This window comes from Balaenoptera musculus, chromosome 14 (assembly GCF_009873245.2).
Source record: "Balaenoptera musculus isolate JJ_BM4_2016_0621 chromosome 14, mBalMus1.pri.v3, whole genome shotgun sequence".
Classification (NCBI taxonomy): Eukaryota; Metazoa; Chordata; class Mammalia; order Artiodactyla; family Balaenopteridae; genus Balaenoptera; species Balaenoptera musculus.
Window position 1 is genome coordinate 21,955,547 of NC_045798.1, and position 25,037 is coordinate 21,980,583.

Here is a 25,037-nt window from a genome sequence, read left to right on the forward strand (position 1 = left end):
CTCTTCGTTGTGGTGCACAGGCTTCTCATTGCGGTGGCTTCTCTTGTTGCGGAGCATGGGCTCTAGGTGTGTGGGCTTCAGTAGTTGTGGCTTGTGGGCTCAGAAGTTGTGGCTTGCGGGCTATAGAGCGCAGGCTCAGTAGTTGTGGCGCATGGGCTTAGTTGCTCCGCGGCATGTGGGATCTTCCCAGACCAGGGCTTGAACCCCTGTCCCTTGCACTGGCAGGTGGATTCTTAACCACTGCGCCACCAGGGAAGTCCGGACGTTTTTTTAATCTTTCCAACTACTGTTTGCAGACCAGTGACAGAAGGCAAGATAACCACTATCTGTAAATTATAATGAGTGGGTAATTAGCTGCCTTCAAATTAAGCCTCCCTTCTTGGAAGCCAGGAGGCTTAGTTTTTACGTTGTTTATCATTATCTTCATTTAATGCTGCTTTCTCACTAAAACCCAGAGGGAAAGGGAAGAATGGCAAGCAGATGTTTTGTTATTAGGGGCCCTGGGGGATGATTTGAGGCTTTCACTGCAGTGATCATTCTCTAGATTCTTCTTGAGTCAGCAGAAGCTTTGATGAACTCGACAGAGGGCAGGGGGATTGGACAGACACGGCCTATGGAGAGAAAGCCTGGCTTAACAGAAAGCTGCTGGGGACAGCAGTTCCTGGCTGGGGACAGTGTAGATTATGAAATTTGTATTTTTATGTAACACTTTGCAAAGAGATTTCACTGCTGTTGTTTCATTTTCTCCTGAGGATACTTTGCTACTGCCAGAGCTCAAAACACGGTTATCTCCCACACAAATCTCTCTCATTGCTTAGTCTCCCTAGCTGTTGTAGGTTGCCTGTAAAAATGGCCATCAAAAATCTATAGAGACAGAAAGTAGATGAGTGGTTGCTTGTGGATGAGGCAGGAGGGCTACTTCCTCTCTCCATGAATCAGAACTGGCCTTATAACTTGCTTTGACCAATAGAATGTGGAGGAAGTGATGTTGTATGAGTATCAGAGCCTAGGCCTCAAAAGATCTGGCAGCTCCCACTGTTACTCTGTGGGGACCCAACCACCATGTAAAGAAGTTTGGGTTGGGGGACTTCCCTGGTGGTCCAGTGGTTAAGATGCTGCGCTTCCACTGCAGGGGGCGTGGGTTCGATCCCTGGTTGGGGGATCAAAGATCCCGCACGCTGCATGGCGCGGTCAAAAGAAAGAAAAAAAGAAAGAGAAATTTTCTTTCTTCTTGACTCCAATAAAGATCTCAGAATTTGGTATAATTTGGATCATGTATCTATTCTTGAGTCAGTCACTATGGCTGAGGGTTTGGAATATGCTGATTGCCAGACTCAGATCGATGTAGTAGCCACTTTCCAAGATGGCCCCCAATGATCTTGCCTTCTGATATTCATGCCCTTTGTCCCCTCCACGCTGAACAAAGGCTGGCCTTTGTGACCAATAGAAACATGGATGAAGTCATGGCATGTGACTGCTAAGGCTAAATCATAGAGGCATAGCTGCTTCTGCTTTGATCTCTTGGATTGCTCCCTCTGAAAGAAGCCAGGGGCCATGTTGTGGGGATACTCAAACAGCCCTGTGGAGAGGAACTGTGGCCTCTGGCCAACAGTTGTTACCAACTTGCCAGCCACATGAGCGGATCCACCTGAAGGTGGGTTCTTTAGCTCTGATCAAGCCTTCAGAGGAGTGCAGTCCCAACTGACATCTGATTGCATCTTCATGAGAGACCCTGAGCCATATCCACCCAGCCAAGCCACTTTGGAATCCTTAACCCACAGAAACCATGTGAGATAATAAATAATTATTATTGTTCTAAGCCACTGAATTTTGGGGTGATTTGTTGCACAGCAATAGATAACTAATACAGTTGTACACCCCTCAACTCTGAGTGAAGAGTCAGTCCTACTCCATGTGGACTGAAGCAGGAAGGATGGTTCTCTGAGGAGTAGTCAAGCTGCTGTGAGTGGGAAAACAGGAAATGAACACTGTGTGGGCCACACAACAGCTAACCCCAACAATGGGTGCTCTGCAAATACACACTTGCTGGAGGATTGAAACACAAAGGCAATACTGATTCATTTTAGGTGACTCAGAGCATCTGGGCCAGGTGGGACTCAGTCCCAGATATTCCTGTGCTGATTTTCTAGCTCCAACTCCTGACAGTTTTTCTCTTTAGTTATCCCTAGACTTGACTGATTATGAGCACCACAGACACTCGCCTCCTTTGCCAACCCAAATAATTGCTCTTAAAGTAAGTTAGTTGTTGTTGTGTTTCTTTTAATTTAGAGAATAGAGGCTCCCACATTCCTCCATACTTGTATGTAACTAATACATGGTTTAAGGTTTCTCCTGTTAAAGTGGGTTTTTAAAAAAAAATTTATTTATTTATTTGGCTGCGTCAGGACTTACTTGCAGCACATGGGATCTTCGTTGCAGCATGTGGGATCTTTCCTTGTGGTGCGCGGACTGTAGAGCGCGCGGGCTTAGTTGCCGCGCAGCATGTGGGATCCCTGGTACCCCAACCAGGGATTGAACCCACGACCCCTGCATTGGAAGGCAGATTTTTAACCACTGGACCACCAGGGAAGTCCCTATAGTGGCTTTTTAATTTCATTTCAGTTGGACATATGATAGCTCAGACAAGGATGCCTCCTTTGGAAGCTCACATTCCTCATTAATCTTTTCAGGCAAAGAAGAGAAAACAAAGATGAAATAAATATAAGGGTTAACACTCCAACTGATAGGGAGTCTCCTTCCTTCCTTCCTCCCTTCCTCCTCTTCTTTCTTCCTTCCTTTCTCTCCACTCAATTTTTTGAGCACCTACTATGTGCTTGCTATTGTCTGTGTTATCTCATTAAGTCTCCTAATGATGATGAAGTGGGTATCAATGACCCCTTTTGACAGATGAGGAAACTGAGACATGTTTAGAGAAGTCAGGTGTCCTATTGGATGTTTTTCTTTTTATAGTCATGTTATTTAGCTCTAAAACTTCAATGATATTAATACCCATCAGGAATGATGAAACCAATCCATACCCTTTTGCCGGAAGTCCTATTTTAAGCTTTCTCTGTACCAAAGGCTGCCACACATTATTTTCTTCCAACCAACCACCAAGATACAAATTATATTTCCTGTGTGCCCAATGGATGTGATGCCAGAAGAAAAAAACATGGAGTTACTGGCACTTTTTTTTCTGTCCCTTCCATATCGTTGGATGTTCAGTTTGCCTGAAAAAAATGATGCCAATAAAGGGAAGCATTCAGTGTTCTGACACAGCTTGCAGTATTCAGCTGCAGAATTCCTCCTGGACTTGAGATTATGACTGAGTAGGTTAAGGAAGGAGGTGCAGGCCTGGGATCCTAAAGAACTCAGGTACCATACTTGTTTTTACCAAGAGGTGGAACCACACCTGCTCTCCACCCACCTTCCATTCGCTCTGCAAAAGCAAGAACGGAGCTAAGGGGGGGACAGTGGGCGTGACTACAGCCAGGCTGTTCCTTATGGGGGCAGAGTCTTGCGGCTGGGGGCGTGGCCCCGGGCCCGGCTTCCCGGCGGTAGTTGGCTTCGGGGGCGGGGCCGGGCCGAGGCTTCCTGTCTGCGCCTGCGGAATCTCAGTTTGACCCCGGAAGTGCCGGCGCTGTGGGAGCTGTCATCGTGGACCGCGGCGGCTGTGGCGGCGGCGGTACAGCGCCGGCAGGGGAGCCGCCGAGGTGAGTGCGTGGCTGGGCCCTGCCAGATGTGGGGCATCGGGCCTGGGAAGGGCCGCAGCCGTGCCTTACGCGGCCTCGGGCCTCCCTGCCTACACGGCAGGGCTAAGGGTTACGCTGCCTCAGGGGCCGCGAGTCGCCCCGTTCCTCCTACCCCTCCACCGCCCCCCGCCCAATTAGGCCGCCAGAGCTTAGAGTCTCGGATTGGAGGATCGGCCCGAGAGTGACCTTGGCCTTGGACGAGTCACGATCCTCCCACTTCACCTCGAGCTTCAGTTTCCTCAGCGTTCATTAATTCGTTCAACAAATATATGTCCAGCGCCTTCTATGTGCCGGGCACAGATCTAGGCACTGGGGATACAAACAGAGCAAGACAGACAAGGCTCCCGCCCTCATGGAGCTTACAGTCTAATGGGCGGAGACAGTCAACGACAAATAAATGCGCTAGGTAATTAAAGATATGACAGTAACTAGGGGAGTGAATACTTTAGATAGGGCAGTCTGGTAAGGTCTCTGAGAAGAGTAATATTGAATTGAGACCAGAAGGGTGAAGACAGAAACTGAGGCAGCAGTATCCCTGGGGATGCTCCCAGGACTTATTGAAATTGGTCAATATGGGACCCTTTCCTAATTTTTGGCATCTACTGCCCTGCTTGGCACTGAGGATGCATTGGTGGGGCACAGATATCATCATGATCATTGTCCTTATCCTTTTGGAACTTAGAGTCCAGTCGTTGCCTAGTTAATTTCTACTCATACTTGAGATGAAAACTCAAAACTTCCTTGACATCCTCTTTCCCTCAAGTTAGTTCTCTCTGTTAAATGCTGTCATAGTCCCAAGGGCCTTACCTGCATAGCATACTCACGATGTTGAGTTTTACTTGTTTGTATGGCTGTCTGGTTCATATCTGTCTTAACCATCAAGACTGTAAACTCTATGAAGGGCAGAATCAGGTCTGTTACTTGCCCACCTTAGGATTCTCCAGGCAGGCTTCAGTGCCTGGCACATAGTAGGTACTCAAAAACTCTTTGAATGGCCTATTAACACAGTTAATTAACACAGTTTTTGCCCTCCAGTGGTTCATAGAAGGCCTCTCCTGCACCAGGTTATTACCTTCTCTTTCTGATGGTGTCTCTCCTCTACTTAAATGACGCCTCATTGCCTTCAAATGAAAGGCCAAAATCTTCAGCATAGCATTTGAGGCTCTTTTTAAAATGGCTCCATCTTTCCTATCCAACCTCTTCTCTCCACTTCTGTCACCCCCTCTCTGACCTGTGTTTTCAGCCATCCCAAATGTCTCCCTCTTCCTTCAAAGCCACAGGCTCTGAGCCTTTACTCATGCTTACTCTTTGCTTGGAATGTCCTTCCTCTTCATCTTTTCCTCCTATCCTTCAACAGCCAGGTTGTAAGTCATCTTCTTTGTGACATCCTTCCTTTCTCTGCTGTGCTTGTTCTGGAAATTTCCAGTTACAGCTCTAACAACACGGAATGATAGTCATTTACATGCCCAGGACCCAGAATGTATTCAGTTAGTGTTTGTCGAGTAACTGAGGAAGCCCAAAGTGCTCTGCTTATGATTGGGACTTGAATAATAACAACAAGTGAACTTTACTGAGTGCTTATTATGTGCCAAGTACTATCCTGATGACTTAGTACTGGTTACTTCTCATGTCAACCCTGAGAGCTTATGAGATTATGTACTGTTATCATCCCAATTTTACAGATGAGGAAATCAAGGCTTAGAGGAGTTAAGGAACTGTCTCAAGGTCTCAACATGGGTAGGATGGAGCCAGGATTTGAACCCAGGTTGTAGAACTATAAACTTCTCTTTCAACCATCACACCAGCCTGGGTCTGAACTACCCTTACAGGCACTGGCTTGTAGGAGTAGATTTCTTCCAAAAGCAGGTGCTGTCTCTACCTGTCTAGGCCTGAACTATGGGGCCTAGAATTATAAGGGTGGAGAGCCGCCTCCTCCTTATGACTCTTTCCCCACCCTAGGTCCCCACACTGGACACTCCCATTACTGTCTTTGGAAGGTGAGTATGGAAAGGACTGGGCTTGTGACTTCTGCACTGGTGAGCCGACCACTGATGTTTCTAGCTGCCCTCCCAGCATCGCCGAGGGGTTAGGAAAGAAGTATTTTTAGCATATTCAGCACAAGAGACCCAGGTGCCCAGGCATAAGAGCTGGGCTTCGGTTTCAACTTGGCCACTCATGTATTTACCTGAGCAAATCAGGGCCCCTCTTTGGACATCTGAGCATAATAATCCTTGTCGTTCTTATCTGGGTTATTGCAAAAGGCTAGTAAGATAGTAACTGATTAGAAGTAATGATATACAACAGATGGTGTTATCTACATTTTGCAAAGGTGAAAGATGAAAGCTCAGACACGGGGACCATGTGCCTGATCCACTATCCACTGAGATCCTAGAGCTGGAACAAGCCTCGAGGACTAGACAGACTGGACCTCTCTCTTTGCATCCCATGTGAAGATGGATATCTTCACAGTCTTTAAAGCAGCCCCTGAACCAAGGTTCCTTGTATACCAAGCTGCTTCCTACCTCCTTACCTTTGCTCCTGCCGTTTCCTCTGCCTGGGACACCCTTCTTCCCTGGCCAGTCTCCACTCTCAAGACTCAACTCAGGCTCTCCTGAGCCTTCAGGCACTCCTCTAGAAATGCTTCTCCGACAGCCACAGCCCCCACCAGCTCAAGTGCACTAGACTCAGTACAGCGAATGGTTAAGAGCCAGCCTGCTTCACCAGCCACTAACTCTGAGACCTAGGGCAAGTTTCTTATCTTCTCCAAGCCTCTGTTACCTCATTGATAAAATGAAGGTAATAATAGTACCAACCTTAGAGTTGTTACCAGCATTAATACATGTAAAGCAACTTAAGGTGTATAAAGCAAGTTCATGCTGAGAAAAGCACTGAGAAGAGCACCAGCACATGAGAAGCATGTTTCCGCTGCTGCTATTGTCATTATTATTATTGGATCAGAAGCTCCCCCAGGGCAGAGACCCTGCTTTATCAGTCTATCTTCATAACACCAGGGCCAGGCCTAATATCTGAGATCTGGGACTCCAGTAACTCATGGCTGACCGTGCCCCTCAGCTCCTCTGTGAGGGTTCAGGAGGTGATGATTTCCTCATCCCAGCCTTGATATGTCTTCATGTCGTCATTGAGACTGTGCTGGCCTTCTGTGGCATGTCTGAGGCCTGAGTCACTTCTGTGCCATGATTCAGCCAATACGCATGTCCTTCCACAGGTCAGGCCAAGTTGTATTGAGAAAAGAGCATTGGATGGGAAGACAGGAGACGTGGTGTCTGCTGCTCACTGACTCTGAGGCCAGTTTGTGCCTCTCTAGAAAGGAGCTCGCTCTGGCAGTTTTCTGTGAACTCTGTTGACCTCCCTGGTCCTCCTGTTTATCCATGTCCTTCTTCCTTGAAGACTAGAAAGGTTGTAAACTCTTAACTCCCTCTGCAAGTGAAGAAAGGCCCATGGCTCCAACCCCCAAAAGACTTAAAATCTGGTTAGAGTGGTAAGAAAAGTATCCTCATATTCAATTGTTCATAAAATATTTGATGAAGCCACCTCTGTATCAGGCCTATGCTTGTCACAGGAAAGGTAGCAAGAGAAGGAGAGCCCAGGTACTGTCTTCACAGAGTTCACAGGCCAAGGAGGGCACGGACCTGGAGCCATAATAAAGATAATCTAGGTACTTTTAACCAGTACTTCTCAAATTGGGTGGGAATATATCAGGAGTCACCTGGGGAGTGTTTTCCTCCTCAGCTGATAACTGCTGCTTTAGGCAAAAAAGTCACTTTGGTCTAGATTAGTAGGTACAGGAACCAGGCCTTTGAAGCCTTTGAGGCGAGAGGTTGAAGCTTCTCTCCTGGCTCTGGGATCAGCCCCAAAGCAGGCCCCTGCCCCCAGGAGCCTCTGTGTCTGCTGTCTTCTTCCCATCCATATTCCTTTCAGGAGGGTCAATGCAGCACAATGCCAGCTCTGCCCCTGGACCAACTCCAGATCACCCACAAGGACCTGAAGACAGGGAAGCTGAGGACTTCACCAGCGCTGGTGAGCCGGTGCCTTGAGGCCGTTCAGCCTGATATTATCATTCTTGCAATTTCAGAAGCACAAAGTAAATTCCTTCTTTATCTGTTCGAGAATGACCCAAGGGCCACAGTCTGTAATTCAGTAGTCAGGACGCTATTAGGTCCTTCCAGGCCCGGTGTAGAAATTTCCTTTCCGAGCAGCTTGAATTTGAGTGGTATTTTCCATGTCACCACCCCACACCTTGCCCGCAAAGCATTTCATTTTGAATCAAAGTCTGATGGCAGTTCTGACTCAGCCTGAGCTGGCCTAGCGGTGGGGCTGGCCCAAAGCTGGGTCTGGGGATTGGACGCTGTGGGAGGTGCTCAGGTTTCGGATGGGCCTTTTTCAGAGCTGTCCCAGCTGCTGTCCACTTTGGCGGGGCACACTGATTTCAGAGGTCAGTTCTGAACGGGCTGAGAAGCGCCACACACAGACCTGGCAGGGCTTGTGAGACTGAAAATTAAGGAGGCTGTGAGCATGCTGATTACCAGCTGCGGGGAGAGATTAGAGCCGCAGAGAGGTGCCAGGGTGCTGGAGAAGGAGACAGACGCGGGGACTGGAGTTCCCATACCCCCTTGCTGTTTTCCCAAGAATATGAGCTTACTTGAACAAGGTGGGAGGAAGTATTTTCTGGGAGCTTGAGTAAAATTGTGGGAAACAAGAGCTTGGTGTTTTATTTCCTGCTTTCTGGATGGCTTCCTATTATTTCCTAACTACTCTCTAATAATAGTACTTAATATTTATAGAGCACTCGCTCTGGGCCAAACCTTTCACCTGGCATGTAAGCCAAACCACAGCCCTCTGAGTAGGCATTTTGGTTGTCCCCATTTTACAGATGAGGAAACTAAAAGTTCAGGGTCATAAAACTGGAAAATTAGGGGAGCCAGGATGGGAACACAGCTAGGCTGCCCCCAGAGCCCATACCCTTAACCTTTCTGCTATAAAGCCTCTTGTTTCTTTCTTTTTTTTTTTTTTTTTATTTAATTTAATTAATTTATTTATTTATGGCTGTGTTGGGTCTTCGTTTCTGTGCCAGAGCTTTCTCTAGTTGCGGCAAGTGGGGGCCACTCTTCATTGCGATGCGCGGGCCTCTCATCATCGCGGCCTCTCTTGTTGCAGAGCACAGGCTCCAGACGCGCAGGCTCAGTAATTGTGGCTCACGGGCCTAGTTGCTCCGCGGCATGTGGGATCTTCCCAGACCAGGGCTCGAACCCGTGTTCCCTGCATTGGCAGGCAGATTCTCAACCACTGCGCCACCAGGGAAGCCCCTCTTGTTTCTTTTTTATAACTTTTTTTTTAATCGAAGTAGAGTCAATGTCCAACATCATATGTTTCAGGTGTATAACATAGTGATTCACAATTTTAAAGGTTATATTCCATTTATAGTTATTATAAAATGTTGGCTGTGTTCCCTGTGTTGTACAGTATATCCTTGTATTCGTAATCTTTTTATGTAAGGGGGTTATTGATCAGAAAATCAAGAACTGTTCTGTCCAATATGTTAGCTGTTCACCACGTGTGGTGCTTGAGCTCTTGAAATTGTGGCTAGTTCAACTGAGGAACTGGATTTTTAATTTAGTTTTAGTTCATTTAAGTTAAAATAGTCCCATGTGGTGAGAGCCTACTGTATTGGCCAGCACGGACCAGGTCTAGAGCAGTTCTGTCACTGCAGAGGTTCTGTTGGACGGCGCCGGTGGAGACAGGTTCCTTGGGTCTGATTTCCCACCTCAGTCCTTCCCCGTGTACGGGACACCTGGGCTGCTAGACTGTGGGCTCCATGGGAGCAGGGACCGGGCCCTTCCCTTTGTTCTGGTTTTCCAGTGCCAGGCACGTAGTAGCTCTCAGGAGACATTCAGTAAATGAGTCAAGGACCCTAGCCACACTTTGTGACAGGCACTGGAGCTACAAAGAGAAAAGAGGTGGTTCCTGCCCTTGAGGGGAGAAAGCAGACTGGTAGTTCTCTGCAGCATGATCAGGATTTGATGGAAGGAAGTCCAGGCTGCTGATCCAGACCAGTGGGGTGTATGGGTACGGGGAGGTCTTAGGGTGGTGGGAGAGCACACACTGCCAGGGACTCCTTCCAGAAAGAGGGGGATCCTGAACTGGGTATTGAAGGGTGAATAAGCACTAGCCAGGCAGAGCAATGGGAGGAGGGTGGACCTGGCAGGAGGACCTAAGTCTATTGGCCTGGGCTTCTGAGAGCCTAACTCCTACACCAACCACCTGGGGTGGAAGCAGAGTTAAGGAGCCCGGCTTTGTGTTTAATGTCACACAGACTTGGCCCTGTGACTTTGGGCAAGTTACTTAACATCTCTAAGCCTCAGGATCCAAAAAAGGGTAACAGTAGAACCAGCCTTGCGGGGGTGGTTGTGAGGATTAAATGAGATGCGTGTGAATTAGCACTGAACCTAGGACATAGTGAGCACTCAATGAAGACGGTGATGACAGCCGTGACGGTGACAGCGGCATTATGAATGGGGTGTAGGGTGGGAAGAGAGACGAACCAAGGAAGACAGCTGCTTGATTGAGGAGCAGTCTTTTGGCTGTGCTGCAGGCCACCAGCAGCTCCTGAAAGATTGTCCTCAGAGATGTACCCACCCTGTATTTGTCTCTTTAGTCCCAACTTGGGAGAAGAAGATCTCCAGCAAAGGGACAGCCATCATGCTGCCTCTGCAGAGTGATAGCTGAAGCTAATGTTTATTGAGTAGTTACCGTGCAGATGCACATACTCACTATTGAAGATCCAAAAGAAATCAAGTCTTGGGCCAAAGTGGGTGAATGAGCTCTTGAGAAAGACAAGACTCATATAAGTGGAGCATTTGGAGAACAGTCCCAAACAGTCTCTTATCAAGATAAACAGAGCAGAAGTTTGATGGGCAGAGAATGTTCAGAAAGCTTCATGGAGCAAGTGGGACCTAAGCCAGGCCTGAAGAGTGGAAGATACAGTTGGAGCCTGCTGCTCCTTGCCCTGGAATCTTCCATGCCCCCTACTCTTTTTTTTTTTTTTTTCTTTTTCGGCTGCACCATGCGGCATGTGGGATCTTAGTTCCCTGACCAGGGATCAAACCCATGCCGCCTGCATTGGGAGCATGGAGTCTTAACCACTGGACCGCCAGGGAAGTCCCCAGTGGCCCCTACTCTTTTTTTTTTTTTTTTTTTTTAATTTTAAGTAGAGTTTTTATCATGAATGGATGTTGAATTTTGTCAAATGCTTTTTCTATTGTCTATTGAGATGGTCATGGGATTTTTTTTTTAATTAATTAATTTATTTATTTATGGCTGTGTTGTGTCTTCGTTTCTGTGTGAGGGCTTTCTCTAGTTGTGGCAAGCGGGGGCCACTCTTCATCACGGTGCACGGGCCTCTCACTATCGCGGCCTCTCTTGTTGCGGAGCACAGGCTTCAGACGCGCAGGCTCAGTAATTGTGGCTCACGGGCCCAGTTGCTCCGCGGCATGTGGGATCTTCCCAGACCAGGGCTCGAACCAGTGTCCCCTGCATTGGCAGGTGGATTCTTAACCACTGCGCCACCAGGGAAGCCCCATGGCCCCTACTCTTGAGCGTGGCATTGAAGGTCCTTCAGAGACCCTGGCAGGATCTGGTCCTTCATTACCTCCATGCATTCCTTTGTTCAATCAGCAAATGTATATGGAGAGTCTGCTCGATGCCAGGCACTGTTCTAGGGGTTGGGACTGCTGTGGTGAGCAAGACTTAGACTCCCTCCAGAGACCTGCAGGGTAGTGGGGGAGAAGGAGAAGGCAGGCCCTCCCTTTTATATCACTTTATTGAGGTATCATTGGAGGACAATAAACTGCATGTATTTATTTAAAGTATACGATTTGATTGGTTTTGACATCTGCATACACCCATGAAACCATCACCATAATCAAGATAATGAACATTTCTGGACTTCCATGGTGGTCCAGTGGTTAAGACTCTGCACTTCCACTTCAGGGGGCATGGGTTCGATCCCTGGTACCCCTGGTCGGGGAAGTTCCACATGCTGTGTGGTACGGCCAGAAAAAAAAAGATAATGAACATTTCTACTACTCCCGAAAGTGTCCTGGTGCCCCCCCTATAATCTATCCCTTCCTCTGTCCCCTTCCACAGCAACCACGGATCTGCAAGCACTTCTGATACAATTTAACAAGTGCTACAGTCGGGGAAGCACAGAGTGCAGGTGTTGGGGAGCCCGGGTGAAACCCCTAACCTAGTCAGGGTGGGACTTGGGAGACTTCCTGGAGGAGGTGAGGTCAGAGCTGGGGTGAGAAGGATGAGCAGTGAGACCAGGGTGACACGTGGTACCTTAGGTCATTTAGTAGGTCTGCAGTGTCAGGTTTGGTTCAAATACTGCCTCAATTGCTTCCTTAGCCCTGTGACCTTGGCAAAGTTCCTGAATCTGACTGAGTCTTGGTTTCCTCCTCTGTAAAATGGGGAGAATACTGTCTCCCTTTGAAATAGTTGTTGTAGGTAAAAAAGAAATGGGCTCGGGGACAGGCCTACTCAGCAGCCGACACAGGGCAGGTCCTTCGTGAGTGATGGCTTTTATTATCCTTCTAGCATCTCTCCCTCCAAATCCATCTCCCACCGCCTGGTGCAATCTGTGCCCTTTTTTTTTTTTTTAAATGGCCCAGTTTTATGCCTCCATAAAAATACTGTGTTTTCCACCTAAAAATCCTTCTCATCCTCCAAGGGCCAGCTCAGATGCTGCCGGCCCTGGGAAGCGGCCCCTCATCCTCCAGGCGCAGTTAATCTCACAGTCCCTCTGCCGGGTTTGAGCTATCTGTGTTGTGCTCATTTGATAGCTTAGATGTGCATCTTCCCCTCTGCAGAGTGGGCTCTGGAAGCACGCGGATGCCTTTCTTCATGTGCCCAGCAGGGTGCCAGTAAATGTGTAGGATTGTAGGGAGGTAGACTCTCAGGGGTGTGTGTATGTGTGTGTCTGCTGGGCGAGTGGGGTGAGTAGCCTGGCCTGAGAAGTGACCTAAGAGGTGAGATGTCAACAGACAAAGGCAGGAGGGGAACTCGAAAACCAAGGAGATGAAATTAGGGCCTAGAGAGTAGTTTTGAACTTGTTTCAGGCAGCAGGATTCCTTTTGTATAAATTCTGATTTAAATGGGACGGGTCCTGAATACCCACCTGGCAGGTGACCCCCAAGGAATTCTGCGGGACTCAAAGACCCCAATTTGCAAACTTGCGTTAGGCAGTTGGGAGGTGTAGGTGGTTCTCGAGGAGACTGACCAATCAGCTGTGGTTCTCCTGTCCCCCCCCCTGGATTGACAGACCTGGAAGTGGGTGGATTGTGGTTGATAATAGCTGAGATGCAGCCCAGCCTTCTTCCTGTTATCACTTCCCCCCCAGAGAAAGCAGCCCTTATGTAGTCAGAAGAGAAAACTGAGCTCATCTTCTCTTCTTTATGGTGAACAAAGTAAGATTTGTTCATGGCAAGGTAAGGGTTGGAAGAGAGAGCTTGTGATGCTAAGCTGAGACCTGCAATTACCTGATTAGCATCTTTGAAAAAAAAATTACTGAGGTTTTTTTCTGATTATACAAAGGGTATAGCACAGTGATATGTACAGTATGATACTGTTTGTGTCAGAGAGATGAAAATGGGCCCAAACAAATGCCTCATATGGGCACATTTTAATGTAAATACTTAGAAAAGATCTGTGAGGATGCTCAGGGAATGGTGAGGAGTTACCTCTGGGTTGACACAGGGGCTGGGGGTATGGGCCAGGCGACTCACCTTTCTGTACTATTGTGAGTTTTTGAAAGAAAAGATGCTCATGCCTCACTTGTATGATTTAAAAAAATAATTTAAAAAATAATACATGTTCGTTTTTTTAATGGGAGAATATAGTCAAGTCATAATCCCTTCCACTAGAGATAGCCACTGTTAGCTTTGGGGGGTTGCCACCCCCCCCCCACTTTTAAAAAAATCTGTACCAGTGTGTGAATGTGTTAAATATGTGTACTTTTTTTTTACTCCCCAAACTGGTTATATAAAATAGAGAGGTTTGTGTCCTGCTTTTTCTTCCCTTAACCTTTCCCCATGTCATTAAATATTCTCCAAAAAACATGGTATTTAATGCCCGCCTGGTGTTCCCTGGCTGCAACCAAGCCCCCTTTGTCAGAGACACTCAGTTCTTTATGCTTGAGAGTCACCGGTTGGAACAGCCCAGTGTTGTCATTGCTGTGGGTTGGCAAATGGGCCCTCACTGACTAACCTCTGCCACGTTAACACGTGGTTTTTGGATCCGTAGCACCCCGAGCAGAAGGCAGACCGGTATTTTGTGTTATACAAACCGCCCCCTAAAGACAACATTCCCGCCCTAGTGGAGGAGTACCTGGAACGCGCCACCTTCGTAGCCAATGACCTCGACTGGCTCCTGGCCCTGCCTCACGATAAATTCTGGTGCCAGGTAACATTCTATCAAAATTCACGCTAAGACAAAGCACATGACATGCCATTGGTTGGGTGCTGTTGTTTTTCTCTCCCAGGAGATGCTTTTTTTCTCTACTTCTTACACTGGATCCTTAACAGCAAACTGTGGTTTGGATTGCTCTGACTTGTATCACAGTCTTAATGATGTTTACACAACGCCTTCCAACACGTCATTTTTAGAAACTCGTGTTTAGCCCTCGGCTCATTTATACCTCTTCGGTCCCTTGGGGTTGGAGTGTTTGCCACAGTCCAGGGCTGATGGGCCGTGAGCCCTGCACAGTCTACCCACACGCCCTTGGGCCTCAGTGACGAGCCCTTGCTGTCCTCTGTCGCCTGGCTTAGGTTGTCTTCGACGAGACTCTGCAGAAGTGCCTGGACTCCTACCTGCACTATGTCCCCCGAAAGTTCGACGAGTGGGTGGCCCCGGCCCCTGAGGTCGTTGACATGGAGAAGCGCCTCCACCGAAGTGTTTTTCTCACCTTCCTTCGCATGTCCACTCACAAGGAATCCAAAGTAAGCCGCGGATCCCGTGACAGGTCACCACCGCCACCTGACACCTCTGTGCCAGGCTCTCGCCCCTGGGAAGGAAGGCTCTGGAAGTATCATGTTTCCTCTGTCTCCCCTCTGCTTTTATTCCCACCATTGGGGAAGAAATCTGTGCCACCTCCCTTATCCTCTCAGTCACTGGGTCGCCTGCGTTACACCCAATGTTTTCATCAATGGGGAGCCGAGGGCCCTGTGCCAGGTGGCGCGTGACTGTGCCCTCCTTGTGCGTCAGAGGGCGAAAACATTGATTCTGAGTTTTTAGAGGAACTCGTATGTGCTTTTTAAAAACCTTTACTTTTTTTCCCCCTGATTTTAAAAATAATAATGCTGTCTCTAAACAACTCAAACATAACAAAAATATTTTGTAGATAATGAAAGTCATCCACAAAATTCCCTCCCCTCAAAATGACCACTGTCAGGGTGCATGTTCCTTCAGGAAACTTTTTTCCTTTCAATGTGTGTGTGTGCGCGCATATTTATTTTAAAAATAGTATCTTGCTTTTTTGTTTTTTTAACTTGTTAGCATGGAAATTTTCAAATATACACAAAAGTATAATGACTCCCACGTACCCATTATCTGGGTTCAACAGGTATCAACATCTTGTTTGCTCCCTCCCCCTGAGTTTTCTGTTTTTCTTGGAGTATTTTAAACAATCTCAGACATCATGGTGATTTACACATAAATATTTTAGAATGATTCCCCAGCTGATGGTTTTATAGTGAGCTGTTGCTTCTGTTTACATTAAGATGAAGTGTAACCACTGCTCCAGGTCAGTCCACGAGGCTCAGACATATCCGTGGTGTGGACAGAGCTTCTTCTGTTAGCCAGGCCCCTGCTGATGGACCTGAAGGTTGTTTCTTGTGAGCTTGCTATTACCCTGCAATGCACGTGTTTTTGGAAAGTCTCTCATCCTTTCTGCACTGTTCCTTAGGATCACTTCATTTCCCCCTCTGCTTTTGGAGAAATCCTCTACAACAACTTCCTGTTTGACATCCCAAAGATCCTGGACCTCTGCGTGCTCTTTGGAAAAGGCAACTCCCCGCTGCTGCAGAAGATGATAGGTGAGTAGGGCCTGTGGCCTGGGGGTGGCAGGGCGGGGGGGCACAGAGATGGCCCCCACATTCCAAAGGCGGGCGCCCGGATGAGCACAGGGGGATTCAGAGCAGCAGCAGTGGGTGGTGCTTGGAAATGTCTTAGTGGACGTGTGTGTCAACTCTGAAAGAAGTGACTAAGTGGCGGTGGGAGAGTGGAGACAAAAATGGGCATCACGCAGCTGCTCCAGGATCTTGGAGTCCTAGCATTAGGCCATATGTCAAACAGTCGAAGGAGTCGGGGAGTTTGCTTCGGCAATGAGAGTAAGAGTGGTGGCGACAGCTAACGGTTATTTGAGTGCTCACTGGCGACTCTGCCGACGCTCCTCATATGTCATCTCAGTTGATCCTCCCAGTCGCCCTGTGATGTCAGTGGTGTCATCATCCCCATTTACAGTTAAGGAAACTGAGGTTAAATGTAAGGGACTTGCCTGAGAGGCCGTGACTAATGAGTGGCCAGGCTGGGATTGTCACTTGGGCCTGACTCTCAAGCTCTTGCCCTTGGCCACTCCCTGCCTCAGGGGTAATGGGGCTGCCTCAGAAATGTCGAGATTTGCATTGCTGCTGAGAACAGATTGGGGCAGAGTTCAGGGAGGACCCTTTGGGGTTGTGAAGGGAACAGACATCAGCAGTTGGATCCCATCAGGAGGCCATGGGTTGGAAGTTTCACTCAGAGGCGGAAGCTTTGTTGGGAAGTTACAGAGGGAACAGTGCCGCAGTGGACTCGTCTTTGAATAGCCACTCATGGCATTGGACTGGCACGGAGGGCTACTCACCCTGGACACCCCTGTCAGCACTCCTCACCCTGAGATTGTAGGATAGAGACTTCCAAATGCCCAGTTACAGAGCTCAGTTATCCCTAGAAATGTCTTCTTCCCTTCCTTCCTTCCTCCCCACCCCCCGCAATAATAAAGGTAATATATGTTAATTTAGAAAATTTTTAAAGAATATAAAGTGTAAAGAAACAGGAAAGCAATTACTAAATTCCTGCAACCAGAGACAATGATTTGGTGATTATTCCCTTCTAGTCTTTTCTCTTTGTATTTTTTTTAAAACATATTAGAGCATAATGTGTATGAAATTTCACATCCAGCTTTTTCATTGGAACGACCTCTGGTTTCTCATTCAAATCTAATTATTGCCTGATCATCAGTTAATTTCTTTTATTTTCCCTGGGAAAGACCCTTAATAATTATACTCTAGACAGAGGTTGGGGTGAGTGCACAAAAGCAGGCACGATTAGTTAGAGAAACAATTATTAGGCCGGTTTGGTTGGAGTGGAGCATTCTGGGAGGGCAGCGCAGGAGCCAGGGGAGGAAGCTGGGGCCAGATCAAGGAGGGCTCCATGCCAGGCTTTGGCACTTGGGGAGCAGTATCGCTTGGTGGCTAAGAAGGCAGGTTCTAGAGTTGAACTGCCCAATCCACAGCTCTAGTCCCGGCTATGTCACCTTGACCAAGTCAGTTAGCCACTCTAAGCCTGAGTTTTCTCACCTGAAGAAAGGGAAGACAAACTTGTAGGATGGTTGTGGGGATTAAATATGAGGTGGTGCTCAGCACAGAGCCTGGCACGTTACAGGCACTTGGTAAGTGTGGGCTCTTACTGTGACCAGGCTGTGGGAGCCTCTAGGAGCTTGGAGCAGTGTGGGGAGCCATCTGGCAACAAGGTTAATCTGGCAGCATGCAGGTGGGGAGGGTGGTGATGGGAGGCCATGGAGGAGGCCAGGGCTTCAGTGTGGGTTTGAAGGTGAGAGCCTGCTTGGGCTGCTGGGGCAGAAAAGGACACATCTGGGAGTAAAGTGGGGCTTAGTGAGGTCAGCTGGAGGGAGGAGTCTTAACGACTCTGGAGAAAACGTGAGGTGAGGGAGCGGGTTGTAAGTAGAGGCAAGGGCAGCATTAGGTCCGTGGGCTGTAGACGGCTGTGAGGGTCCAGGCAGAGGTGCTCTCTGGCCGCATTTCCAGACAAGCGAGGGTGGTGTGAGAGAGCTCCGCCTGTTGCCGGGGTTCCTAATCTTTTGGGTCACTGACTCCTTTGAGAATCAGATGAAAGCTTGTCTCCAGGAAAACATACCCCCTCATAGAGTTTGAGCTGTTTTAGAATATTCTCATCCCCAGATTGAGAACCCTAAATTGGCTTATTAAGGAGAGCCCTTTCTTTGGCTCACAGAAGCTGGTTCACAGAAAAGAGGGCAGGATCAGGCATCAGGAGCCCCTTCATATTGTGTGTGTCTGTCTGTCTGTCTGCCTCTCCGTCTGCAGGCCCCTTTTCCACACCCTTCAACACGTGTGCGCGCACGCGCGCGCACACACACACACACACTAGCTGTCTTTCCAACCCTTGAGCAGAAGACACGAGACACAGCAAGGGGCAGCCTCCACTTTCTCTACCACAGAAGCTCTTGAGCAAAGCAGATCAGCTGGAAGAGGGTTGACAAAGGAGACAAGGGGGGAGCAAGGGAACTGGCCAATTGTCCTTTGGGCAGAAGCCCAGTCCTTGCCCTGTCCCCGCCTCCCGTTTTTTTTTCAACCTTAAGGCTGGTGTTGTGAATCAGCAAGTGTAATTGTGAAAGCAGGGCTCTTCAGTTAGACTCTCTTGGAGCTGCCTTGCCAGAGCAGGAGTATATGAGGCCTTGGCCCTGTGGAGGACAGCACTGATCTCTTTGGCAATACCTTGCATCCACCCTGGGTTTCTGAACTGCTTCAGTCTGAGAAGGGACATTTCAAGGGAGGCCATTGCTGTCCCTTCTTTTTTAATTATTTTTTTAAGAGATCAAAAGTCAGATCTTCAGTGTCATTGGAGTCAGATAAAGGAGAAGAAAGAGACTCCGAAGACCCCAAGGGTAGATTGTGAAATGTGATCTATTTTGATGCTTATAAAATATCCCTGTTACTCAGGCCTAAGCATGGGAAGTATTATGAAAGAGTGCCTTCCCCTGTGCCCGGTGGTCCAGGAGTGGTGAGGACCGCTGTGTGGCCTGGGAATTATGGGAGGAGACCTGCTCCTGATGCCTGGGTCAGGAGACTCTGCCTGGAGAGGGTGACACCTGCCTTATGGTGGACTTAGCTCTGGGAGGTCACTGCAGGCAGAGGGAGGGGACAGGGCTCATTGTGTGAGGTTGAGGATGGTGTGAGGGAAGAATGCAATTCGAGGTATGGGAAGAGGGTGGCCGGAAATGCCAGCAGAAGCCAGATCTTACAGGCCCTTCGTGCCATGGTCAGGAGTTCAAACTTGCCCTTGAGGATATTGCTAGGAGGGTTTTATGAGGAAGAGCAGAGGTTGGTGGGGAGACAGCTCAGTCACTCCCCGCCTGTCAGGAGCACGTGGGCACAGATGGTCAGAGAGTACCTTCACAGGTTGAGGGGTCAGATGGGAGGTGCTGAGGAAGCTCCTGCTGGTAAAACTCAGCTTTCTGGAATCAAGGAATGAAGCGGCCTCCAGGAAGGTGCTTATAGAAAGTCTAGCCACCTAGTGATTCGCTTACGCACCCAGCCCCATCTGGCCTTTGATCTCATTCATTTTCAAATCCTCCAGGATAGGGTGAGGGCTGCAGGGTTATCATTAAGGCAACCGAGGACAGACCTGCCCAAAGACAGAGGACACCTAGAGGTCAGAGCACCCTGACAGTCAGCCAGCCTTAGGTCCTGGGATTGTAGTGGGATGAGGAACCCAGGCCTCTTCTTAAGGGCAGTGGCATTTTGCATCATCATGTCCCCCAGCTAGCTGTGATCCTCCTTCCCTCCCCCCCTACCCCACCCATTTGGGCAGCCAGAACACTCAGTTTCTGTTCCAGTTACCGTATGCTCTAACCTCCGCACTCACAGCAGCAGCACTTGGAGGATAGTGAACACTTGGAGAGGGGCTTCATTTTATAGGAATAAGTGCAAATGTGTGGTAAATCTATCTCCAGGTCCCTGGCAGGCCTCTCACCTTGGAGTAGGGATTAGTATGGCTAGCAGATTCAAAAGCAGAGGGTAAGAGAATTTCTAGAGAAATTTCTCCCTAGAATCTCCTCACATTACTAGAGGCGTGGCCTGGCAAGACTCCTGGATTGTAGCACCCAGGTTTCTTGAGCAGAGTGATCCTGTCTCCTAATTTTCCTGGATGACTAGCTCCCATTTACAAAGCCAGTGCTGTCATACAAAGCACAGTGCCCAAGTGTGATCATTCCCTGGGGATGGCAGGGTGAGCTGGTTGACCAGGGAGGGTCTTTTATGTAATTCGCTGGGCAGAGGTGCTTAAAAGGTTAACTTGTACTGAGCAAGGTCCCTCCCTCACCCTGGGGAAGTTTCTAGGCTGGGCCAAAGCTCTGTGCCAGCGGGGCCAGGGCCAAGACTGCTTTAGTGCAGGCAGGCTTAGGAAAGGGGAGAAAGGTCACAGAACATGCTGGCAACCATTTGTACTGTGTCCTCTCCACCCTCACTGTCTTTTCCCAATTCCTACTTTTCTCTTCTCTTTTCAGGAAACATCTTTCTCCAACAGCCAAGTTACTATAATGACCTGGATGAAACCATGCCCACCATCCTTCAGGTACTGACTGACTCTCAGCCCTGCCCAGGGGAGGCAGAGCCCTTCTCCTACCTGCTGATGTTCCTCAACTTTCCTGGAAGAGTCTGAGAGAAATTCCCCCCACCCCCACCCCAGATACACCTCCAGACTGTCTCTGTGTTGCACCCCTCACCTCGCTCCTTTGAATTCATCCTTTCCTCTCTTGAACAGGACTGAAATCTAAGGGCTATCCAGCACTCATACAGAAAGAGCTTGGGGTGCATTTTGTGTTGTTTGTCAACAGCCATCTGCCTCTAAGGATACCCCTGTACGTTTCTCAAATCAGATGAAATAATGTTCACTGTAGAAAATTTGGAAAATTAAAAAAAAAAGGAGAAAAAAACAGAAAGAGGGAGATTAATCTTCCTCCATAATCCCACCACCAAGAGATAACCGCTGTTCACAGTAACTCTTAGAATTTTACATGCTAGCATACTTAAAATATAGCACAATCAGTTAAATACTTACATGATTTTATGATGGGCTGTTTTCCCCTCACTGTTGATTTGTCTTTTATTTCAATATAGTTCCCATAAATCGCCATCTCTAGGGGATCCAAAAACATATGTTACTGACTGTAACTCTTAAATATTCATCACCATACACTTGTCCAGTCTATCCAGGTAATATCCACAGGATTTACATACATTTTGTCATTTTAATCCTCACCACAATCCTGCAAGAAGGATGCCCCCATTATTCCACTTTGACACAGATTCCACTCTCATCCTGCTCTCTGAGAAGGTCACTGTCTCAGCTGGTGTCCCAGGAACGCTGGCATATATTCTAAAGATTCCAAGCAGTTTTCGGATCACCAGTCCCTCGCTGCAGGATGGGGGTCCTAGCTGCTGGCTCGACAGGATGTGGGAGAGTCATCTCTTGTGTTTCACAGGTCTTCAGCAATATCCTCCAGCACTGTGGTTTGCAAGGGGACGGGGCCTGCGCCACACCCCAGAAGCTTGAGGAGAGGGGCCGGCTGACCCCCAGCGACATGCCTCTTCTGGTGAGGTTGCCCTTCAGCCCAGCTTCTTTCTGGCCAGTAGAAGGCCCAGCAGCTTCTTCCCCTGCTCACAGCCCTTTACCACAACCCCACAGGCAGCTGTTCCCGTCACACAGGTTTAGAGCGTTTCAGCAGGCCTTCTCTTTTCACTGGGAGCTTCATTTATGGAGTAGCGGAGGGAACAGGATGGAGGTTTAGTCTTCACATAGTTCAGGTGGACAGGTTCCTGGGTGCGTTATTCATTGAGCCTTTCATCCACTGCGCCAATTTGCGTGGAGGAGCCCCTAGCACGTGCCAGGCCCCAGGCTGGGCCGTGAAGGTGAAGCAGTGAGCAGAAGCAGACATGGCGCCTGCTCTCGTGGAACTCAGAATCTAATGGGGATGACAGATGGGAGGTAAATGTTTAAGGAGCCTGGACGTGCGTCTGGCCCTGTGTTAAGCACCAGAGATAGAGGAGGAACGAAGCAGCTGTGAGCTGCCCTCCTGGAGCTTGCGATCTCGTGGGAAAACAGGCCTTAAACAAGTGTTTCAGAAAAGGGCACACCGAGTGCTGTGGGAGCAGGGCATGTTACCCCTCTGAACCGCAGAGAAGTCTCTACAGATAAGTCTCCTCATCTGTGGAATGGAGATCCCAGCCTGCTTGTTAGCGTCATCGTGAGAATCAGGGAAGCCTATGAGGACGCACTCCCTGTTCTGTACAGGCGCTTCAAACTCTAAGGAAAGTGGGGTGGGCTATTCTTGTCCTCACTGGGATGTACTTTCTGTGCGGGACCTCAGGCGCTGTCTTCAGATTCAGGGATGGGTTCTCCTTCAACTTCCAAGAGAGAATCATATTAGCCCAGGGGACCTCCCTGGCGGTCCAGTGGTTAAGACTTTGCCTTCCAGTGCAGGGGGTGCGTGTTCGATCTCTGGTTGGGGAGCTAAGATCCCACATATGCCTTGTGGCCAAAAAACCAAAACAAAGCAGAAGCAATATTGTAACAAATTCAATAAAGACTTTTAAAATGGTACACATCAAAAAATATATATATATTTAATTTTAAAAAAAAAATGAGAGAGAGAATCGTATTAGCCCAGAGCTAGAAGTCACGCTAGAGATCCCCAGCTGTGCATCTGTTGGAACTACAGTAGCAAGACCCGAGGCTTGGGTTGAGCTCCCCAGATCGTGCTTCTAGAGATGGACCAGCCAGTCTTTGCCCGGACCTCCAGCGTTCACCTGTCTGTTGGGGACCCCCGGCTTTGTCAGCTTTGTCTCAGACCCTCTACAGAGCTGTCCCTGGGGGCGGAGGAGAATAATGCAGTGTTTTCCTTTGGCGACAGGAATTAAAGGACATCGTTCTCTACCTTTGTGATACGTGCACCACACTCTGGGCCTTTCTGGATATCTTCCCTTTGGCTTGCCCAACCTTCCAGAAACACGACTTCTGTTACAGGTACAGAGGTAGTTCTGGCTGTTGAAGTCGAGGTTGGAGTTCACATCTTCGTTCAGCAAGTATTTATTGGGTGCTTAGCATGCACCAGGCCCTCTTCCAGCTCCTGCCTGTGTGGAGGCTGCATTTGAGAAGCACTGCTATTTGGGGCTAAGGACAGGGGAGGGGAGGAAGAAAAACACCAACCCAAGAGTCGGGCAGTTTCAATTCAGTCCCGTTTTGTTTCAGAGCCCCTGTCACAGGCAGGCACAGGGAGTGACAGATGATAAGGAGCGGGCTGAGGACTTCAGCCTCCAGCCCAGGGAAGAGCACACGTGAGGACGTGAGCAGATGTGCACCCGTGTGGCGCCAGCTGTTGGGGCCGAATTATGAACACAGATGAGGGAGCAAAGTTCTATCTGGTGAAATAAGAGAAGGTTTCAGGACGACCCTTAAATGAGGTCTTAAGAATGAACAGCAACCTTCCAGGCAGAGAAAGGTTTCCATGGCCGGAAGGGCGTTCAGGCTGGCGGAGTGAACCCTGCGGAGGCCCAGCGTGTGTTCCAGGGAGAACAGGGGAGTGGAGTGTGACACGAGGGGCGGGTGTGGGCGTGGGGAGCAGGCGACAACCAGATACGGCTCCAGGGAAGTCAGACTTGGTTTGATGTGTGCTGGCAGGGAGTGGGGCCTTTATTGTGCAGGCAGGAGGGAGGCCCTGGAGGCTTTTATCCAAAGAACTCATAGAAAGATCCTGCTGTGATGAAGAAAGATACAAAGGGGGATACAGGGCGGGGAGGGAGACCCTCTTTGCCCACTTAGCACCATGGGCATCTGTTCTGTGTGCAGTGAGAAAGGGGTGCGTGGGGGGGTGGGCTGGTAACTGGCACGCTGCCTGACAATGGCAGAAGGTGGGGGTGGGCGAGGTGGGGTTGGGCTGCCCTGTTCTCAGTGGCCTCTGGCTGTTCTTGCCAGGCGTCTCTCCCCACCATTTGCAGGAGCTTCTGGGAGCTGCCCAGCTCTGTCCACCCAGCCCTCTGTCCATTCGGCCATTTGCTCACCCATTCAGCAAAACATTTATCTAGCCCTGGCATGTGCCAGAGATGGCAGCTGGTGCCCTGAGCCCGCCTGGATCTCCTCAGCTCGCGAAAATCAGACATGAGGATTGATCAGCCTCCCGGAGAACGTTAGAATAAAGCACTGATCCACACTTTCCCCAGAAGGAAGGGGTTAGGATGGGACTCTTAAAAATGTTGTCACAGTTTTTATAAGGTATCTTTTCTCATGGTAAATGTGACAAATGCTTGTAGGAACTTTGGGAAATCCCCAAAGGTAGGAAATGAAAATCACTATGAGAGATTATGCTGTTCTTAGACTTATTTTCATTCACCATAAGCATTTTACCATTTTGTGAAAGCATCTTCCCAAACATGGCGCAGATGGCTTTGGAAAGGGTCTTTGGAGATGAGAGGGTCATTTCCGGAAGAGCTGACTTTCCTGCGAGGTACCCGTGGTGGCAGGGGAGCAGCTCCACCCATCTCAAGATGAGGAGGAAGAAAAGAAAACACTTTTGACTGCGAGTGACCCTGCCTTTGGCAAGTGACACTGCCTCTGACCCACAAACAGCCTGGGGCTGGCTCAGCCTGTTCCAACTGTGCTGGAGGCCAGGAACACCCGCTGAGCGAAGCAGCCCCTCAGTCCCAGAGGGCTCTGGTCAAGGGGCTACCTCCCCAAACAGCCCTCTAGCTAATATCTCTCAGAACAACCTTCTCCGCCCTCCTCTCTTTCTGTCCTTTAATTCTGTGAATGAATAATACATTCACATGGTTCAAAACTCAAAAAGTATAAAATACACATTGAAAAGCCTCCCTCTCCCCCTTCCCCAGTTCTGTTCCTCACACACAAGCATCGTGTTAGTTTTTTTTTGTGGAATTTTCCAGAGATATGCATGTAAATATGCACATATAAGCAAATATACACATTATAAATCTCCCGCCCTCTTTTTAATATTTAATATACTGGCATATTATGAGGACTGTATGTACTGTTTGCATTTTACTTTTAAATTTAATGTACATCTGTGCATAAAGCACCTTCAGTCTTTGGTATGGCTGGGTAGAATTCCGTTGTGTGGGACACCAGCCCCCAGAGATTTAGGTTTTTTCCAACTGTTTGCTATTACAAAAAAATTGCTGTAAA

At 48.7% G+C, this 25,037-nt stretch overlaps 1 protein-coding gene across 9 annotated transcripts in view; it reads left to right on the forward strand.

Annotated features, from left to right (window-relative positions):
- The first annotated feature begins 3,592 nt into the window (after window positions 1-3,592).
- The window catches only part of ASCC2 (activating signal cointegrator 1 complex subunit 2), a 42,079-nt gene continuing 20,634 nt past the window's right edge, over window positions 3,593-25,037 (forward strand). For 2 of the 9 annotated variants that reach the window (XM_036874664.1, XM_036874668.1), the window contains exons 1-8: window positions 3,597-3,713; window positions 7,692-7,790; window positions 14,070-14,228; window positions 14,594-14,764; window positions 15,730-15,859; window positions 20,347-20,414; window positions 21,325-21,435; window positions 22,753-22,865. In XM_036874664.1, coding sequence (XP_036730559.1) covers window positions 7,710-7,790; window positions 14,070-14,228; window positions 14,594-14,764; window positions 15,730-15,859; window positions 20,347-20,414; window positions 21,325-21,435; window positions 22,753-22,865 — 833 coding nt within the window. In that variant the 5' untranslated portion in view covers window positions 3,597-3,713; window positions 7,692-7,709. Of the gene's footprint in view, window positions 3,714-5,711; window positions 5,750-7,691; window positions 7,791-14,069; window positions 14,229-14,593; window positions 14,765-15,729; window positions 15,860-20,346; window positions 20,415-21,324; window positions 21,436-22,752; window positions 22,866-25,037 lie in introns of all 9 variants that reach the window. The other 7 variants (XM_036874669.1, XM_036874672.1, XM_036874665.1 and 4 more) reach the window with 6 other exon arrangements.